The sequence below is a fragment of the Argopecten irradians genome, chromosome 10 (assembly GCF_041381155.1).
Source record: "Argopecten irradians isolate NY chromosome 10, Ai_NY, whole genome shotgun sequence".
Taxonomy (NCBI): Eukaryota; Metazoa; Mollusca; class Bivalvia; order Pectinida; family Pectinidae; genus Argopecten; species Argopecten irradians.
In genome coordinates this window covers 41,915,427-41,936,700 of record NC_091143.1, presented here as the reverse complement: position 1 = coordinate 41,936,700, position 21,274 = coordinate 41,915,427, and the positions used below count along the sequence as shown (strand labels likewise).

The 21,274-nt window shown below is 35.8% G+C and overlaps 2 protein-coding genes and 1 pseudogene across 5 annotated transcripts in view; 1 reads left to right on the top strand and 2 right to left on the bottom strand.

Annotated features, from left to right (window-relative positions):
• Positions 1–11: 11 nt before the first annotated feature.
• LOC138333946 (alpha- and gamma-adaptin-binding protein p34-like) lies at positions 12–14,225 on the top strand. The gene is made up of 9 exons (XM_069282647.1): positions 12–101; positions 3,419–3,609; positions 4,064–4,163; positions 4,738–4,827; positions 5,127–5,207; positions 6,414–6,668; positions 7,577–7,684; positions 8,599–8,648; positions 10,594–14,225. Exons 1-9 carry the CDS (start codon positions 38–40, stop codon positions 10,648–10,650), a joined length of 996 nt encoding a protein of 331 aa, XP_069138748.1. The 5' UTR covers positions 12–37; the 3' UTR covers positions 10,651–14,225.
• On the bottom strand, positions 11,448–12,151 carry LOC138332713 (uncharacterized; annotated as a pseudogene).
• Positions 14,226–15,689: 1,464 nt separating the features above from the next.
• Positions 15,690–21,274, bottom strand: part of LOC138333944 (TIMELESS-interacting protein-like) — a 44,190-nt gene continuing 38,605 nt past the window's right edge. For all 4 annotated transcript variants that reach the window (XM_069282640.1, XM_069282643.1, XM_069282641.1 and 1 more), the window contains exon 9: positions 15,690–21,263. In XM_069282640.1, the coding sequence (XP_069138741.1) occupies positions 20,833–21,263 (431 nt within the window). In that variant the 3' untranslated portion in view covers positions 15,690–20,832. The remainder of the gene's footprint in view (positions 21,264–21,274) is intronic.

Sequence of the window (21,274 nt, the reverse complement as noted above, 5' to 3'; positions counted from 1 at the left end):
AAAAAGTCGTGACGTAGTACGCACTTCCGGTTTCAAAATGTCTTCCTATGCACTCTTCACGTCTTGCTGCAGCGAAGTTCAATCGGATGATCTCATCAGACGTATGTATTTCTGTACAACATAATACCCATGTGTAAAATTTAACTGAAATTCAATATATTCAACCATCATGTCATCACAATAAATCAAAGAAACGGTCAGAAAAAGATTTCACATGTGTCGACCACAGGCGTCTGCATCTGGTTTTGGTAGGTTATTATATTTTCATTATCAAACCAGAAGCAGACGCCTGTGTGTCAACTAGAGGTGGCTATTGTGGCCAAAAAGGCTATCACGCTAGTATTGCGATAGTAAAATTACTATTGCGATAGTATTACGATAGTCTAGGGACTATTGCGATACTATCACGAGTTATATTTGCAGATTTCGTAATAATTCAATGAATTATGTATAATTTTCCGTGGCCTATTTCAAAAAATATTTATGTTACATGCATTTTTGATATTGACGTCAAAGTTTTATTACACTGTATTTTAATCGTCTATTCACTTATGAGAGGGCGCTTACCCTGGAATTTATGGAAAATTCGCTGAAAAACGAACCATGAAATTCGATCGGAAAATAGTAAAAATGCACTAAATATTATGAATAAGTTAAATATCAATAATATATCAAAACGTTTAAATGCTAATAAATTAGAAATGTGTTTGTTCCAAAATATTTTTATTGTATCATGACTGAAATTTAACAACTTTTTAACAACTTTCATCGGTCGTCACAGCTGTGCATCTGCACACGAACATTGAGAAAATTGTAGGATTGAAAGTCAATAATTCTCGTACAGCGATAGACTTTATAATATTTCAAAACTAAGTGGGAACATTCCAAATGCCGAAAATAAAAGTGCTGAGATTACCAAGTGCCGAGGTCTCCAAGTGCCGAGACGTCTATGATTCTTGCTTTGAAACACTTCGTCCTTTGTTTTTAGAAACACGAAATGCTGCCTTACGGTTGCTTTTGCCTTCTTATTTGCAACAATTTCAAAATCACCGCTAACCTCCGCTATGTTGTTGTTATTGATCGAAATTGGTCAATTCTGACACCCCACTCAGAGCAATTGGAGGCCGTGTCTAAAAATAAGGACCTGGAACAAAATAAGTGGGAAACTCCTTCAACTGTACAATGTATGAGTTTACCAAAATATTAATTTTACATTTGAGACAATAACTATACTTAAAATTTATTCATTTAATCTGTACGCTTGTGAAAATGCAACAATATTTGCTATTTGTTCATTGTGATTGAATTGTGTTGTTCTTGTATTTAGTGCTTTCTACGATCAAAATCTCAAAGATGCTTTTATGTATAAACACTACGCAGACATTACGGCAGATTCGGTGGAAATTCTTGTTTTGAGTGTAATTTTTGCTCCGAGAAAAAACTATCGTATACAATCGATAGTTAAATTTAATATCTCGATAGCTATCGACTTTAAATTATACTATCGACCTATTGCTATTGCATGCAAAACTATTGCAATACATCGATAAGTCGACCTATCGTTACACCACTAGTGTCAACTGTCATGAAGCGTTGTGTTAGTGTGAATTGAATGTGTCACTTTTAATTACTTGCTAAGGTAGTCATGTACAAATGTAGTACAAATTAGATACTTTAATTCATAGTAAGAACATATGCATATATTTATATCTGGTACTTGTTGTAAAAAGATTGTTAACATGTAATCTATGTAGATACCAAAGTCAGCTGTACATGCATGTACAATGATCAAAACCTTGGTTCAATAATCAAGTGATCTAGATAAAAACTTGGTAAGCAGATACCCGAACCTGGGTAACATTGAGTATTGTGTGCAAAGAGTGAAAAGGGGAGATTACTGGTTGCAGCACAACTGTTCTGGATACGGTAATATCTTGGTCAGGTACTGTAGCTCATGATCAATCAATGAAGCAGGCAGATTGGAATTAGAAGATGAGAGCTCCAAACACTAGTCAAATGCTCTTCTGATTGAGCTACCTGGTCACTGTTGATCGACCCACTCCAATCCCACTACACTCTTCCCAACTTCGCTAGCCAAGGGTATAAGCCGATATTCTACTTTTACCCTCGGCATATCTGACTTCAGAACGGGTAGTCCCGCACTGCACCACCTGCTGGATCACCGCAGTTGCGCCCCTTCCATTTACGTAATAAGCAACCAATTAAAAAGCTCGTATCATTGTTGTAGGGTTGAAAAAAGGGCAGCGTCCTATGAAACACGTGTGTTGTTTGCGACAGATTCAAAATACCAAAGATGAACATGTGTGTGAGTCATTTGTTTATTAGTGAGTTCGGACACCAGTTTTTGCGTTTCATGCAGAAGTTCTGCAGTGTCCAATTTTGTAACGAGATCGTAGTATATCTTTTAATTGTTTAATTTGTGAAACATAAACCACGCACGTACTTTCCAATCTGTTTGGAGAGCAACGTCTCCAAGACGTTCATTTAGCTGGTATAAAACATCTAATTGATTAAAATAGATAGTAATATAATTTCGCTAGGAGTTGATGTTGACAGACATGCCTGATGCTTCATTATACAAATGTAGGTCACTATACTACCGCTTCAGTTCAGTTTTGTTGACAAATCAAAGCTGCGTTTTCATTGGTCGCCTGAACCTAGCCGCATCCAATCAGAATTTGAAAGCAAAAACACCTGTTCTGAAGTGAGATATGCCAAGGGTAGTAGGAAGAGAATCGGACTTAATACCCTTGGCTAGCGAAGTTGCACTCTTCCCTTCCTTTTCAAAGCTTTTGTCCTCGAAGACATACAAGACCTTATACCACCACCGTGGGTATTTAGTTGGGGCCAGGGCTCCAAATTTGTAACAAGAAAGGAGAAAATGTAGCGACCAGGCTGTAATTAGAACATATGAGACCTCCCAACACTGGCTGAATGCTCTTGAAATTGATTAAGCTACCTGTTCACCGATGATCGACTCAATCATTTGATTTGCAATATATATAGTGACCAGGTATGAAATACAAAGAAGAAGAATCCATTCAAAATTTAACCAAAAGCAAGCAGATGTACGATTCTTTAATCTAAATCTATGCCATACGTTTAGATCAGGAGAAAATCACTAACCAATCATAGGCCTGCATGGATTTCTTTGAAGAGAGAGTGATGCCAAACTTCAAAGACAAAGTCAAACACAGTGTATCGTTATTCGATTCTTCTGATATACATCAAAGGACAAAATTTTAATATGAGGTAGTTCAGGGGTGGATATAACATCAATGATAGTAACCCCTGGAATATCGAGGATGCATTAATCATATCAAGGATTTAACATAAATTGTACATGTATCTTTTTATCACAATTGATCCAAAATAAGTAAGTTTTTACTTATTTCAGAAATATTGAATGTGGAGAGTTTACCGGAAGCAGACGCACTGATTGAAAACATTGTTGGATATGATTGGCATATAGACACCAAATACTACACTGCTGATATCAAGTTGTGCTGTACGTCCAGGAGAACTATCGGCGATGAAGACTTTGCGGCGAATGTTCATGCTTTTATTGTCTACTTCAACGCAGAAGAGGTGTGGTTAATAAAATAAGATGTCTTTTTGAAAGATTTATAAAAAATATTAATTGGGGTGCTGAGTAGACAACTCTTCAAATATCCCATGAATTTAAAACCCACACAGGGCAGTTGTCAGGTACTGACTGCAGGTCTGTTAGTTTTTTCCTGGTACTTAGACTTTTATTCATTATCTAAGTCTGGCATGACCCCGACTGAGGTTGAGAGGCAAAAAATGTTTTAATATGTACCATCATATACATTTGTATGGGAGAGGGCAAATCTAAGTTGTATAACTTGTGCCTAATTCCTTGTGACTTTGTTCAAATAAAACATGTTTAAACTAAAAACAAATCAAAACAATCCAAAATCATTTCATTGCTTTCTTTTCAAAATCAGAGCTACTCTGACATCAAAACTAACCAATATTACATATATAAACTGTACATATATGTATTTTGATTTTATTGTAGAGTAAGACCTTTGAGATGGCCAAGTCCTGGCTCCCCTACCTAAAGCAGATAGAGCCTGCTGTACAGATCCTTGTCTGCCAGTCGTGTTCAGAAAATACCTGTATGTTATCTTTTATTTAAAATTTAAGAGATTCAGATAATTGAAGAATGGGCACAATCTAGTTTGTTTTTGATTATACGGTTGGAATGGTTGGACCGAGTTGTTTATAAATTAAAGATGGATTAGTGATTTTATATTGTTTTCAGACAAGCATTGACAGAGCCCTCACAAGCCTAAAAAAAACTGCAGGTCCATCAGGATTTATACTTGAAGTAATTACTTTAACAAGTGGTCAAGCCGGTTGTTCAGAATAAACAAAAACAACCCTAGTTGTTTTTATAGAAACATTAAAACTAAATTAACTCCCCTTATTTGGGAAAGGAATTTAAATTCATCAGAAATATGACAAATTTTTCAATGTTCATTTGAATACTATACTAATTGTTAGTTTACAGTTTTATGATAGTTTACTGGTTTAGCACTTCAATAAATATTTGTTATGGATTTTATAATGTAATGAGATATAAATTTGTATGCCTGTTATGATAAATTAGATAATTATTTTTCATTTTTCCTCAAGACATCTTAATTGGTTTTGATCAATCTTTAATTGATTTTCATCAATTTTTTTCAGCTGTTAAAAAGCTGACTGCACAGGAATGGTGCATTGATAACAATTTTGAGCTGGTGGAGTTGTCCCCCCTGGAGGAAAGTGACAGCGATGGTAATAGAATGTTTTCTATAATGAAGGAGGCAATTTCCATTCTTTCTTTTAGTGTGGATGAAAAGTGATATTTAGCTCACTCGGTCCAAAAAAAACAACTTATTAGGTAAAAATTTCTCATTAAAATGAAATCTAAAAGAGCACACTGCACACCATACATGAAACTCACTTGGGTTATTTAGTAAAGATTCATTTGTATGATAACAATTTCATGATAAGACCAAATTCTTTTTTACATAATAATACACACCAGCTCCTGAAAATGCTTGTTTTACTTATCAGAAAATAAATCTTTGCAGATGACTTCCAAGAAACGACAGGAATTAAACGGATTATTCAGGCACTACATGCCTATACATGGCCTGATCTTGTAATGAAAGGTATGTGATTTCACATTAATATTCTATATCTTAATTTTCAACAGATGGATAATTTATGCAATATTTTAATTGGTAGCTCAGTAATATATCTCATCATAATTTTGTCTGTGGATACACAACTCTAGAATTAAGTAATAAAGACAATGCCTTTGCTTTACAATATTTTTTTTAAAAGTGACACTAGCATTGATAACTTTTTGGGGGGGTACTAGAGTTGTACTATGAGAGGTAAAGAGTTGTACTATGAGAGGTAAAGAGTTGTACTATGAGAGGTAAAGAGTTGTACTATGAGAAGTAAAGAGTTGTACTATGAGAGGTAAAGAGTTGTACTATGAGAGGTAAAGAGTTGTACTATGAGAGGTAAGTAAAGAGTTGTACTATGAGAGGTAAAGAGTTGTACTATGAGAGGTAAAGAGTTGTACTATGAGAGGTAAAGAGTTGTACTATGAGAGGTAAAGAGTTGTACTATGAGAGGTAAAGAGTTGTACTATGAGAGGTAAAGAGTTGTACTATGAGAGGTAAAGAGTTGTACTATGAGAGGTAAAGAGTTGTACTATGAGAGGTAAAGAGTTGTACTATGAGAGGTAAAGAGTTGTACTATGAGAGGTAAAGAGTTGTACTATGAGAGGTAAAGAGTTGTACTATGAGAGGTAAAGAGTTGTACTATGAGAGGTAAAGAGTTGTACTATGAGAGGTAAAGAGTTGTACTATGAGAGGTAAAGAGTTGTACTATGAGAGGTAAAGAGTTGTACTATGAGAGGTAAAGAGTTGTACTATGAGAGGTAAAGAGTTGTACTATGAGAGGTAAAGAGTTGTACTATGAGAGGTAAAGAGTTGTACTATGAGAGGTAAAGAGTTGTACTATGAGAGGTAAAGAGTTGTACTATGAGAGGTAAAGAGTTGTACTATGAGAGGTAAAGAGTTGTACTATGAGAGGTAAAGAGTTGTACCATGAGAGGTAAAGAGTTGTACTATGAGAGGTAAAGAGTTGTACTATGAGAGGAAACCAAAGTACCAAAGGAAAACTCATGTGGTTGGTCAGGTGACCTAATAACTTTTCACTTTAAGTTTTAGCACTAAACCTTTCCTTCCAGACATATGTGAATTCATTGTGTCACCTGACCATTAAAATATATACTTATATCAACTTTTGTTGGCAGTTATAATGTTCAAAATGTCAGAAATATAATTTTTTGTCTTTTTCAGAAAGCCCAAATTTCCGTAGTTCCTACATGACAGAGTTAATGAAAGAAGAATCTTCAAAAAAGTCACAAGACTCGGAGAAGCCGCTGGACCGGGATGCTGAAGAGACGGTAGATAGTGATAGACTGAGTAATACAGAAATGAATGGAGAGGCGGAGGCTGGAAGTGTAATGACCAACGGGACCTCTGATAGGTGTAGTGGTGATACTCCGGCTACTACTGTAGGCAAATCAAAGAAAACTCCAAATAATGTCATAGGTATGTCTGCATTAAGACTAGGACAAAACGCTAGTTCATGTCACTGATCTGTAGGTTAACTGAGGCCAACTCGATTTGTGCTCTTTTTAGAATAAAAGTCTTCTCAAAAAGTTTTTGAGAGGTCAACTTGATTTGCGCTTTTCTTAGGAGAAAAGTCTTCTGGGTAATCTTCCAGTTTATAGATGAGCTTCCAGAAACAGAAAAGCTACAAGCTGAGAGTCTTATTCTAGAAGTTGAAAAGGGCGAATCAAGTTTGGCTCTTAGCACCAGATCCTAACTTGTTGATAAGGATTTCTAATATGAGTTCTAATACTAGATTATCTCCCCTTGTTTGTAGCTTTGCCTCAAATATGTCATAGAGGCAAAAAGATCGAGTCAAATCTTAGGACAATGGTGTTGATATTCTAGAAAATGATGAAGAGCCAGCTAATAATTTTGATATAGGCATGTGTTACGGGATGTTGTCCAAGTCAGTTTATTGTAGAGTCATTTGACAAGACTTGGATTTCTTTTGTTTAGGATGTAATATACCGCATTGGCAGTTACTTTCGCAGGTTAGATATATTTTCACAGATTTATGAGACATTGCTAGGATCTTGAAAGTTTGATCCATGAAAAGCTAAGAATACGTATGAATCATATATTCTGTATTTGCTTATTACAGAGTTATCTGCCCTTGCAGGTAGGTATTGATTGTGACGTCATGTGTTTGGAAGGGTAACGTCATACTTTTCGGTAAAACCGATGCGAATTGCGCTCACAAAATAATGACGTTACTGTTATATGCAAAGACGGAATACTCTTATAGCCAAATCACAAAATCCAAAACCACTGAAATATAAAATTTTCTCAATTTTAGTTCAAATCATGATTTAGCACAACATGGTAAGTTCTTTATTCTGCTGTAGATTCCATGTTACCAATGGAGGACCTAGCTCTCTTTGAAGCTGTTGGAGCTGACGACCCCGGCGGAGAATCATTCGAGAAATTGTTCTCAAATTTCCGTCTGATGAAAGGTAAGGAATCAGTTCATTCTGTGAAGAATGGTAAATCAACATAATTTTCATGGCTACGTAGTTTCTTATCTATAAAGTCTTTTTCACTGTGATTTAATTTTGCCAATAAGAGTTGTGTGGGTCTACTATACCTCTGTTTTTCGCAGGAAATACTTTTCGTGATTTCTAAGTGTCCAAGAAATATGCAAAATTTAATTACATGCAAACATAAGTTAAGTTTAGAGTATTCAATGCAATGTAGTATGTAACTTAAACAACATAATTAATATGACTGAAGGCAAGGCCTTAAAGGGCACAGCCAGATGTTTTAATTTGAATCATGCACGGCATAGGAAGAGCGAAGCTCTACTTGTTTATAAATAAAAGGACGCACTTTAAACTATAGAAGTATATGATGTAATAATTGTCTAGCATAAATTCAAAGAAATGAACTCAAAGATTCAGATTTCTCTGTGTCCATTCAAGGCCTGGAGTGCCGCGTATGCGAATCCTATGATTTCGCGCCATTTGTTGACGTTATGTGACGTCATGATTCCTTGTGCTCATCTTCGCCATGGTGGATATTTTGACTGCATTCTATAGCTTTTAATTTTCAAAGTGCTATTATTATTATTTTAAAAAAAATAATAAAAAATATTTAATTACTCCTGTTATACATTTGCATTAGTTAAATATATATCTACTGGGGAGAGCAGTACCGGAGCAACGCACAACCTCCCCACATGTATGAAAAATTGGCGGCTGCAAACTGAAGCTGTCAGTGTGAAGGATTGAATTTTGAAGATAGTGTTTTTTCTTTTATTTTCGTGTATCTGTTACCTTAAAAGTGCTTCGCACTTGGTGCCCTTCGGAAGGGATTATTTAAAATAATTTTTTATAAAAAAAAAATTGCATTTCTTTTTCTTTTTTTTCAGAAAAGGCAGAGTCGTTACCACCAGAGGAAAGAAGGAAATATGCTGAACAGGTGATTATTTTATTGTTCTTATTTCTCCTGTCGTGATTATCAGAAAAATTATGATTGCAAGCAATGCATCTTCTACATTAAATACCGGTAATGAATACAAGTTTCACAAAGGAAAATAGAATATTACCCAATCATGATCAGATCAGTGAACTGAACAACGGCTATTAAATGATCTTGTTATGAATTTGGAGCTGCATTGACTTAATGATTAAGGTTTCTGACATATATAGCAACTAAGCCTCATCTTCTGGGTTGTGTGTTCAAAACCTGCATGGAGCAATTGTCAAGTATTGGCAGTTGGTTGGTGGATTTTCTCAATGTACTCCAGTTTTCCTACACCTCCTAAACCTTGCATGTCATTAAATGAACGTAGGTAATTTTAATAGAACCTAAAACAAAATAATCCCAAGATCTTGAATCTGGTCTGACAACTGAATCCTGAATAACTAGAATTACTTCCCTTTATTTGATTATCGGGTACAGATTTATGTATATAAATAGGTATTCAAAGTAACCTTGTACTCAGTGTGGGTAACTTCACCATGGTACAGATGTATGTATATAATTAAGTATTCAAAGTAACCTTGTACTCAGTGTGGATAACTTTCACCATGGTACAGATGTATGTATATAAATAGGTATTCAAAGTAACCTTGTACTCAGTGTGGGTAACTTCACCATGGTACAGATGTACATGTATGTATATAAATAGGTATTCAAAGTAACCTTGTACTCAGTGTGGGTAACTTCACCATGGTACAGATGTATGTATATAAATAGATATTCAAAGTAACCTTGTACTCAGTGTGGGTAACTTCACCATGGTACAGATGTATGTATATAAATAAGTATTCAAAGTAACCTTGTACTCAGTGTGGGTAACTTCACCATGGTACAGATGTATGTATATAAATAAGTATTCAAAGTAACCTTGTACTCAGTGTGGGTAACTTCACCATGGTACAGATGTATGTATATAATTAAGTATTCAAAGTAACCTTGTACTCAGTGTGGATAACTTTCACCATATGGTACAGATGTATGTATAAAAATAAGTATTCAAAGTAACCTTGTACTCAGTGGGGGTAACTTCACCATGGTACAGATGTACATGTATGTATATAAAATAGGTATTCAAAGTAACCTTGTACTCAGTGTGGGTAACTTCACCATGGTACAGATGATGTATAATAGTATCAAGTATACTGTGTAAATGGACAGGTATTAATAAATAGTATTCAAAGTAACCTTGTACTCAGTGTGGTACTCACATGGTAAATGTGTAATATAAGGGTAACTTCACCATGGGTACACCATGTATGTATGTATATGTGGAAACTTCCTAACAGTATTCAAAGTAAAAGTAACCTTGTACTCAGTGTGGGTAACTTCACCATGGTACAGATGTATGTATATAAATAAGTATTCAAAGTAACCTTGTACTCAGTGTGGGTAACTTCACCATGGTACAGATGTATGTATATAATTAAGTATTCAAAGTAACCTTGTACTCAGTGTGGATAACTTTCACCATATGGTACAGATGTATGTATAAAAATAAGTATTCAAAGTAACCTTGTACTCAGTGTGGGTAACTTCACCATGGTACAGATGTATGTATATAATTAAGTATTCAAAGTAACCTTGTACTCAGTGTGGGTAACTTCACCATGGTACAGATTAGTATATAAAATGTATTCAAAGTAACCTGTACTCAGTGTGGTAACTTCACCATGGTACAGATGTATGTATAAAAATAAGTATTCAAAGTAACCTTGTACTCAGTGTGGGTAACTTCACCATGGTACAGATGTATGTATATAATTAAGTATTCAAAGTAACCTTGTACTCAGTGTGGATAACTTTCACCATGGTACAGATGTATGTATATAAATAAGTATTCAAATAACCTTGTACTCAGTGTGGATAACTTTCTGTTTATCAGGTTGCTACACAGTTCTTCCATGCAATAGGAGGGGAAGACAGCGATGAAGAAACATGACGCTGACAAGTAAATCTAGTAAAGAGATGGACCATCTTTATTATTCATATGAACTGTTTAGCAATTATTGTGGTATTTAGTATTTCATGGGTGCAGATCATATCAAGTTTATTTTCTTACAATCAGGCAATGTTGTGAATTGTATCATATGATTTGGTGCTTGCATTGAAGAATGTGATCATTTAAAACTTGATAATGTATAAATGCTCTTGCAATGTAGTACAGGATAGTTTAATATCATTTAAAATTTACCAGTCTTCCGATATATTCCTTAAAATTCAAACATGTAATTTCATTTTCGTATATTGAGTGTGTCATTGAGTGTTTTCCAAAAGGAAAGAAGCAATATGAACAAAAATGTCAGGATATGACAATGGCACAAAAACATGGCTGCCTTGATTTTGCTGCTTATTTTTATTTTAAGATGAGAATTTAATCGCTACAAGCTGAGGATGTTGGTGTGATGATTTTATTTCGTCTATCGGTTCGCCCGAACATTTGGCTTCATCAGGACAAATATATTGGGATCTTCACCCCATAAAGTACTTAACCTGTGGGTCCTTTTTAATTGTTATCTATGATGTAATACAGGTAACATCACATGACTTAACAAATAACGGTTACTCTATATACTAAACTTTGTATGCTCTATACAAGTTATATAGTTTTTAACTAAACATGTTAAAATATGGTAAAATATGGCCCCTTAAAATATATGGTAGATGCTCATGGACACATTAACCAATTACGTACAAAATTACTATATAAAAATGTTCATTTAATGTGTGGACCGCACTTCACTGTCGCTCATCCAATCACAATGTGACATCCGATACTGATTTGTAATTCAAAGCTTTATAGTCCCTATATTCTGTTACCTCCGACTCATTGGGTGTAGAAGTGGTGTTGCATGTGTCGCTTTCTGACAGTTCCAAATCTTTCTTTAACATTCCAACTGCTGATTCCACTAATGGGCTGAACTTTAGGTGTGGCGGGCCCACTGTGCTAGTCCAGCCACCCTCACTCTAAACTTGACATGTTGCAATTGTGTTTTGGTCAATACCTCGAAAGGATGTTTCTTTTTTGGTATTTTGGCTTCCTGCTTGGTGCTGTCTTCCATTATTTCTGGTTCCATGTTATATCTCTCATGTTTTGTTTTTTTATGTCTTCGGTAGCTCTCTTTCCTGCCATATGACCGTTTGCAAATCTTGCATTTATACCAAGTTTGCACGGGCCCATGTGCTATATTAGCATGATGGAATGGAGTCTTCAGTGAAGCATAGAATTTCCCACATCTGATACAAGGTATCCTGATTGCTATCGTGATGGCGTAGTCTTCAGTGAAGCATAGAATTTCCCACATCTGATACAAGATATCCTGATTGCTATCGTGATGGAATAGAGTCTTCAGTGAAGCATTGAATTTCCCACATCTGATGCAAGATATACTGATTGCTATCGTGATGGCGTAGTCTTCAGTGAAGCATAGAATTTCCCACATCTGATGCAAGATATCCTGATTGCTATCGTGATGGAATAGAGTCTTCAGTGAAGCATTGAATTTCCCACATCTGATGCAAGATATCCTGATTGCTATTGTGATGGCGTAGTCTTCAGTGTAACATAGAATTTCCCACATCTGATGCAAGATATCCTGATTGCTATCGTGATGGCGTAGTCTTCAGTGAAGCATAGAATTTCCCACATCTGAGGCAAAATATCCTGATTGCTATCGTGATGGCGTAGTCTTCAGTGAAGCATTGAATTTCCCACATCTGATACAAGATATCCTGATTGCTATCGTGATGGCATAGTCTTCAGTGAAGCATAGAATTTCCCACATCTGATGCAACGTATCCTGATTGGTATTTTTCTTGGTGTTTTCTTTGTGTTTGCCATCTTGATAATATTGCTATGATATAATGTTCATTCCCTCTGGTTGTAGTGTCCTCAACATCTTAATCCAACTTTCCTCAGTTCTAAGCTGACGGTTAATGTTTTCTACGTCGGATAGCAACCCCGTGTCAGGGACATTGTGACCCGGCGACGTAAAATATCCGGGTGTTGATGAATAATATTATAATAAAATCATCACACCAGCATCCTCAGGTTGTTGCGATTGAATCCTCATCTTAATCTGCTCACTGCCTTGGTCGCCCGCCATACCTGGATGTATCCAAGCTAGGATATAGGAACCTACAGAACCTTTACGAAAAGTAACGGTGTTGGCTCTATCCCTTAATCCTTATTTTGATTTTGATTTTGTCCATATGCAATTATGAATAAGACCAATTATATGAAATCTTACAAGAAATTAATTCTCAATTTTAAAAAGATTCTATTTTTGTACTCCGTTCCGGCAGTTCATAATTTTCAATGCTTGGAGTCGCCACTGGCAGTCAATTTAATCATCCACTAATGTTTGCATGGAAAGTCCAAATATCGTCAAACCTTCTATAAAGAACATGTATATATAAAAGACAGTCTATGAAAGATAGTCATCATCCCCATTTGGTGCAATTTACTTTATAATTGACCTCTGTATAAGAATACCTGTTTATAACTGGCTATAAAGGACATTTTCGTTCTGTTTCTTTGTGAGTTACTCCATTATGTGTTTATATTGATTTTATCTCATAGACCTCTATCAGGCTTGTTGTGGGTCTGATGGCCACATTGAGAGGAATAGGGGAGAAGGAGTGGGGGCTGGAGGAGTGGGAGGGGTAAAAGGGAGACTGGGTCGTCAGGATGGAAAAAGAGAAAAAATTTGCTCTACTAGGGGAATGGGTCGGTCAGAGGAATTATCGTCTTTGGTAGTGTTCAGGGAGGGTTTTAGGAGACGGGGGTAGTTGGGGATAGTATCACTGGTAGTATACCTGGTAGACATGCTTCGGCCTTCAGCAGGGGAGCGGGTTAGGCAAGTAAGTGGGTTTGGTTGAAGGGGAGAGAATTCGGGCATGGGGGATAGGAGAGACCAGGTTGGGTTGGGAAAGGGAGAGAAATGTTAGAATAGAAGTGCAATAGGGTTTATATCTGATTTGAAAATAACCTAGGGTTAATAGTCCAGTTATTGAATTGTCATTTTTATGTAAAATTGTAATCCATTCCAAAAATAATGTATACTTGTATGTTTATAATGCTACTTGTTTAGATATATGAATACATGTTTAAAAGTAATCGGACTGTGTTATCAAGATGAAAAAAGACCCATTAAATTTTTTTGTCATTGTATTTTGGCTACACATGATTATACAAGTTATGTTATGTTAACCAGCTATCTTTCACTGCTACTGAATTTCATGATTTCCATTCCAAAACCAGGTGTTTTTTTCAGATTTAATTAACGTTAATTGAATAACATGTACTTTTTAATGTAACTGAAGTACTCTATTTTTCGCAGAGATAAACTTCACAGAAATCGATCCTATCAAATATAATTTTACTTTGTGTACAGACTGTTGTATGTATGGTACATTTTCAGTTACATGTATCTGTGATAACATGTGTTACGCTGTGTGGGAGTGTGTTGTGGTCTTCTGGTTAGCTCTGTAAGAATAAAAAGATTTAAATCTAAACTGTATGTTAACTTCCTTTTGTCACTATTGCTTTTAAGTCTATGTCAAACCAAATTATGAAGTGTCGGTCATGTTGTTTACATTTGGTCCCAAAATGGAACGTTCAGAACAAAATAACCGGACCATTTTTAGCTTACCCGGCCCATAGAGCGTGGTGAGCTTATGTTGTGGCGCGGCGTCCGTCATCTGTCCGGTTGTCTGTCCAACATTTCCTTTAAATTGCTAGTAGTTATAAAGTTCTACATATTTTGTAACCAGATATGGTCAAAAACATCCTTGGGATCCTATGAATCGAGCAAGTTTGTATAAATTTAGGCTCTGACCAGGATGGGCGGGGCCCAATAGGGGATATCGGTACTTGTTCTGCATGGATTGTAACCAAATGGCCAGAAACTTTCTGTGGGGAAGGGGAACAGAATTTGTTTAAATTTTGGCTCTGATCTTAGCAGAAAGAGTAGGGCCCAACAGAGAATTTTGAGGTATGTCTTTAAATTCCTTCAGAAAAGAAACAATGATCCAGTATTCAGAACATTACTTGGCATTACAAACTAGGTGAGTGATACAGGCCCTCTGGCCACTTGTTAAAGCTTGTAAAGGTGAATTATTGAAATACCATGGATGAACAAATGAATGGATGAAAAGACGACGAGCTCCACATGGGGAAAAAAGATAAATTTAATACCGCACATGAAATTTTTTTACCAATCTACTTGTCAAGATTCATCTAAGAGTTGGTTTTGGTTTTATTAGTTTAACGTCCTATTAACAGTCGGGGTCATGTAAGAACAAGCCAGGTGTGTTGGTGGAGGAAAGCTGAAGTAACCAGAGAAAAACCACCAACCAGCAGACATTACCGAGCAACTGACCCCCACATGGGATTCAATCTCGCTCAAGGTGGAGGGCTTGTGGTAATATTTTGGGACATCTTAACCACTCTGCCACTGCAGCTCGCCTTCATCAAAGAGTCAACATACTTAGAGTAAAATATTTGAGTCGATCCATGGGTCTTTTGGTTTGTAAGAAGATGCAAAACATAAACAAAACAAATGTCATCGGAGACCCACGTTTGATTGCATTAAGCTACGCTACACTTGTGTGTAGCGACACTTGTGTGTAGCGTAGCATAGACTAGTGCAATCAGCAGTGGGTTGCCGGCAATGTAGAGAGAATCAAGGCATACTATTCTTCCGGCTGAAATTCCTGATGAACCAATTAGGGATTAATAGAATCGTTCACCCCCTTTGGGGTAAGATTCTTAAGTTGTCAAACACGAGGCTTTGCCGCTTAGGCAAGCGAGGATGACGTGACCTCAATGAGTCGCCATCTTTGTGACGCCTTTTCATTGTAGTCGTGACATTATAATACTATTACAGCGACGTCATGATACTGTTGTCATGACGTCATACAATTATGGAAGCACACCTTAGGGCCAGGTGAGCTAAAAACACCAACACAAAACTAAAATTTCAATAATACCAGGTGCTGTTTTTTCTATTATTAAACATGCACATTATTGTTGCTGCATATTACTATGTAAAACATTGAATAGTACAAAGACTAAACAAATAATTTCATAAAGAAATGTTTATAAGATACAATGTATTTCTATTTCATGCACTTTTTGTGATCATGACTTTTGACTCATGGTAATTAATTCACCCCTGAAAGTTCATAATAGACTGGTCTTATCTTTGATTAAGAAGAGCATAAATTTGTCTTCATGGGTGGATGTGTAACATTGAACTCATTCACCGCTGAAATTCCAATATGGACTGGTATAATCTTTCATTAAGGACAGCCTAAATGTGTCTTCAGTGGTGAAAGGATTAATAATGAATACATCAAAATAAGACCCCATATGTACATTCCATGACAACTTGTGTTAACAAAAATCACATAAAACAACAATAAAATTAAATGAGCACTATAAATACTTTAACAATGTAGAAAACACATTAATCAACATCATTGTACAGGAGATATGAATATAAATGTATATGTAATTGATTAATTATTAACAAACTTTCAGGACAAGCAAAGAAACTCAAAATTTGGATTTTCATTTATGGAAGTGAAAAATAAACCTACCTGAAATATGGGAGCGATGAATGAAAATACATCATTTATGGGAGTGATATATGATTCTACATCAATTTTGGGAGCCATGAATTAATCTACATCGATTATGGAAGCGATGAATGAAACTACATGTACGTCTGCAATTATGGGAGCTATGAATGAATGTACATCAATTATGGGAGCTATGAATCAACCTACATCATTAATGGGAGTTATGAATTAATGTATATCAATTATGGGAGCGATGAATGAATCTACATCGAATATCGGAGAGATGAATGAACTTACTTCATTAATGGGAGCTATGAATGAACCTACATCAAAATGGGAGCAATGAATAAATTTACATCAATTATGGGAGCAATGAATGAATTTACATCAATTATGGGAGCGTTGAATGAATCTATATCAATTATGGGAGCGATGAATGAATCTACATCAATAATGGGAGCGATGAATGAACCTACATCAATATGGGAGTTGTGAATTAATGAATATCAATTATGGGAGCGATGAATGAATCTACATCAATATCGGAGTTGTGAATTAATGAATATCAATTATGGGAGCGATGAATGAATCTACATCAATAATGGGAGCGTTGAATGAATCTACATCAATTATGGAAGCGTTGAATTAATCTATATCAATTATGGGAGCGATAAATGAATCTACATCAATATCGGAGTTGTGAATGAATGAATATCAATTATGGGAGCGATGAATGAATCTACATCAATAATGGGAGCGATGAATGAACCTATATCAATATGGGAGTTGTGAATTAATGAATATCAATTATGGGAGCAATTAATGAATCTACATCAATTATGGGAGTGATGAATGAATCTACATCAATTATGGGAGCAATGAATGAATCTACATCAATTATGGGAGCGATGAATGAATCTATATCAATTATGGGAGCGATGAATGAATCTACATCAATTATGGGAGTGATGAATGAATCTACATCAATTATGGGAGCGTTGAATGAATCTATATCAATTATGGGAGCGATGAATGAATCTACATCAATAATGGGAGCGATGAATGAACCTACATCAATATGGGAGTTGTGAATTAATGAATATCAATTATGGGAGCGATGAATGAATCTACATCAATATCGGAGTTGTGAATTAATGAATATCAATTATGGGAGCGATGAATGAATCTACATCAATAATGGGAGCGTTGAATGAATCTACATCAATTATGGGAGCGTTGAATGAATCTATATCAATTATGGGAGCGATGAATGAATCTACATCAATAATGGGAGCGATGAATGAACCTACATCAATATGGGAGTTGTGAATTAATGAATATCAATTATGGGAGCGATGAATGAATCTACATCAATATCGGAGTTGTGAATTAATGAATATCAATTATGGGAGCGATGAATGAATCTACATCAATTATGGGAGCAATGAATGAATCTACATCAATTATGGGAGCGATGAATGAATCTATATCAATTATGGGAGCGATGAATGAATCTACATCAATTATGGGAGTGATGAATGAATCTACATCAATTATGGGAGCGAAGAATAAACCTACATCTATTATGGGAGCAATGAATGAATCTTCATGAATTATGAAATATTGAATGATTCTTCATAAATTATGAAATAATGAATGAATCTTATGAATTATGAAGCAAAGAATATATTTGTCTTCGTTAAATCAAGATATTGAAATAGCATTATTGATACAATGACAAGATAAAGGTCAAAACAAGAGGCCCAGAGGGCCTGTATCGCTCAACTGGTTTGTAATGCCATGTAATGTTCTGAATATAAGTTCATGGTTTCTTTTCTGAAGGAATTTGAATATTTACCCCTAATTCCCCTATTGGGCCCCACTCTTTCTGCTCCAGGGGGTCAAAGCCAAAATTTATACGAATTCTGTTAACCTCAAGGATGTTTCTGGCCAAATTTGGTTACAATCCATGCAGAACTCTAGGACATGTAGCGATTTTTAGGATTTACCTCTATTTCCCCTATTGGGCCCCAACCTTCCTGCCCCCAGGGGGGGTCAGAGCCAAAATTTATACAAGTTTTGTTTCCCTTCCCCAAAGGATGTTTGTGGCCAAATTTGGTTACAATCAATGCAGAACTCTAGGACAAGTAGCGATTTATAGGATTTACCTCTATTTCCCCTATTGGGCCCGCCCCTCCTACCCCCGGGGGGTCAGAGCTAAAATTTATACAAGTTCTGTTCCCCTTCCCCCAAGGATGTTTCTGGCCAAATTTGGTTACAATCAATCCAGAACTCTAGGATAAGTAGCGATTTATAGGATTTACTTCTATATCCCCTATTGGGCCTCGCCCCTCCTGCCCCCGGGGGGTCAGAGCCAAAATTTATACAAGTTCTGTTCCCCTTCCCCATGGATATTTCTGGCCAAATTTGGTTACAATCCATCCAGAACTCTAGGACAAGTAGCGATTTATAGGATTTACCTCTATTATCCCTATTGGGCCCCGCCCCTCCTGCCCCACGGGGGTCAGAGTCACCATTTATGCAAAATCTGATCCCCTTCCCCTAAGAAAGTTTTTTACCAAATTTGGTTAAAATCCATGCAGTACTTTATGACAAGTAGCGATTTAAAGGAAATGTTGACAGACGGACGACGGACGAACGACGGATGCCGCGCCATGGCAATAGCTCACCGGCCCTTCGGGCTAGGTGAGCTAATAAAATGACACTTCTAAAATATGCACCAAATTCATACCATACAAATTTAACATAAAAGAACTTCTAATCTACATTGTAAATTGTTAATGAAATAGACTTGGAATATATGAAATATATTTTTATCACCGTGATACATGTATGTTTCAGTGAGTCACAATACACCCTGTATTAAAGACTATTAGAAAAGTGACAAGTTACATTACAAAGCATAGAAAGCAAATTTCAGAGAAACTCACCAAACTTAGAAAATATTATTCTCCAGATTTAGCATAACTTCATATTTGTTTTCATTTCACAATATACTTAGATATGTATTTTCCCAACCAGTAATGAATTCTGTCCTATTTTCTTTGGAAAAATCATCATGATTTCATAAAACTACAAAGTAAAAGTGATTCTAAAATACATATCAATCCCCTTGATAATTTTTGAGCGGGGTTAAGTGTTGAAGAACAAAAAATAAATTCTAATTTTGTAAGTATATATAATACACAGGGTATTGGTGATAGTTTTTACTGTATAATAAAGAAAACATTGGACTAGGTATTAAGGACATCATTTTTACAGAGATAAATAATAATATTGATCAATTACATCATGACTAAACAAATATCAAAGTGTCTATTATTTACAATTAAAATACAAGGCTTTAGATAATTGTTGTGCATTTGTTGAGAGAAAAAGGCATCTTCAACCATTGTGGCTTAGAGGTTAAAGTGTCTGACTCCTTACTGTGAGTTGTAATTGAGAGCTAATTATGTGGCTTAGTTCCAAGGTAATGAGAGTAGATCGGACAGGATTCTTTATTGCATTTTTCCTATGAATCGAGCAAGTTTTAGTCTTTAACAATAAATGGTTGGATTATTCAATTTAGCGACCTACTAATGGCCAGGGTAATTTAAGGAAATGTCCTGTTTAGAAGGTGGAGGAAAACAGGAGTACCCAAAGAAAAACCACCAATCAGCACTTGGCAACTGCCTTATGTGGGATTCAAACTAATGACCGAGAGGTGGTGGGCTTGTGGTAATATGTCAGGACATCTTAACCACTCGGTCTCTGTAACCCTAAATGACAAAAGCTGTTAGAACATCAAGAGTTTTTAAGCGAAATATTATCCTTAGTTAATTAACACCACTTTCCAGGTTCGAACCAGTTACAGTATGCATATTTGCTGTATTTCCAAAAGTTCTAATTTGCATATGACAGAAATTTTCAGCACCAATTTTACATCTATGAAATTGAAATAAATATCAACCATATAAACAGGTTAAGAACCACAATCATTTGTAAAAATTAACTGAATTCCAGTTGTGTTCTAATATTTGGGTTTGCATACCATGGAACAGTAAGTATTGCATATAACGGTATATTTTTTGAAATGATAAAACTATATGAAATAATGTCAATAAATATATTAACTTTTGAACGCAGGACAATTTCTTCATGATAGATGGATAATTGACAGTGACATTAAAAATTTCTATTAGGCATCTCGGACACATTTCATGACTTGCTTCATCTTCATCACCGGGAGAGACAAAATCGACATAAGAAATGACCTGAGAGTTCCTCTTTAACTGTCCAATTGTCCAACCAAAGTCTGTGTGTTTTAGTTATCAAGCTGCCTGAAGTTCAGGGCACAATGAATTTATTCCGTCTTTGCTGCACATTAAAGAGTTACCTCCCTTGCAAATAATGTAACAATCAATAACTCCAGGGTAAAGACAGATAACTCTAATACATATGCAATTACAAAATAAACATTAAAAAATAATATATTAAATCCTATTCACTATTATCATAAAATGTATAAAACTTTATTTTATACATTGTCCATTTTCCTCATTTTTGATGGGCTACAGTCACCAGAGTTATCTCCCTTCATATTACAAACAAGGGGGATAACTTCACTCATTTCCTGACTTGAGTCATAAGTGCTGTTCTGGTTGTCTTTACCATTGTCTATGACTGGGATCACTTCACTCATCTCTGACTCACTGAAACCATTAGTGAGAGATGTGGTATTTGTCTCCTTGATGGAATTTTCTGTGCTGCTACCCTCCGCGAATGAATTTTCTGTGATGTTATTGCCTTCGGTTGATTTTTTTCCGTCTTGTTGTGAGATGATCTCGCTCATTGCATCACTGTCTGTGAGAGTTGCTGATGTCCCATTTTCCAGTGAATTTGATGCTGTTGCTGATGGCATGGTCTTTGTTTGACTAAGAGGGGATCCATGAGTCGATGGCGGGGTAGCTGAAAATACC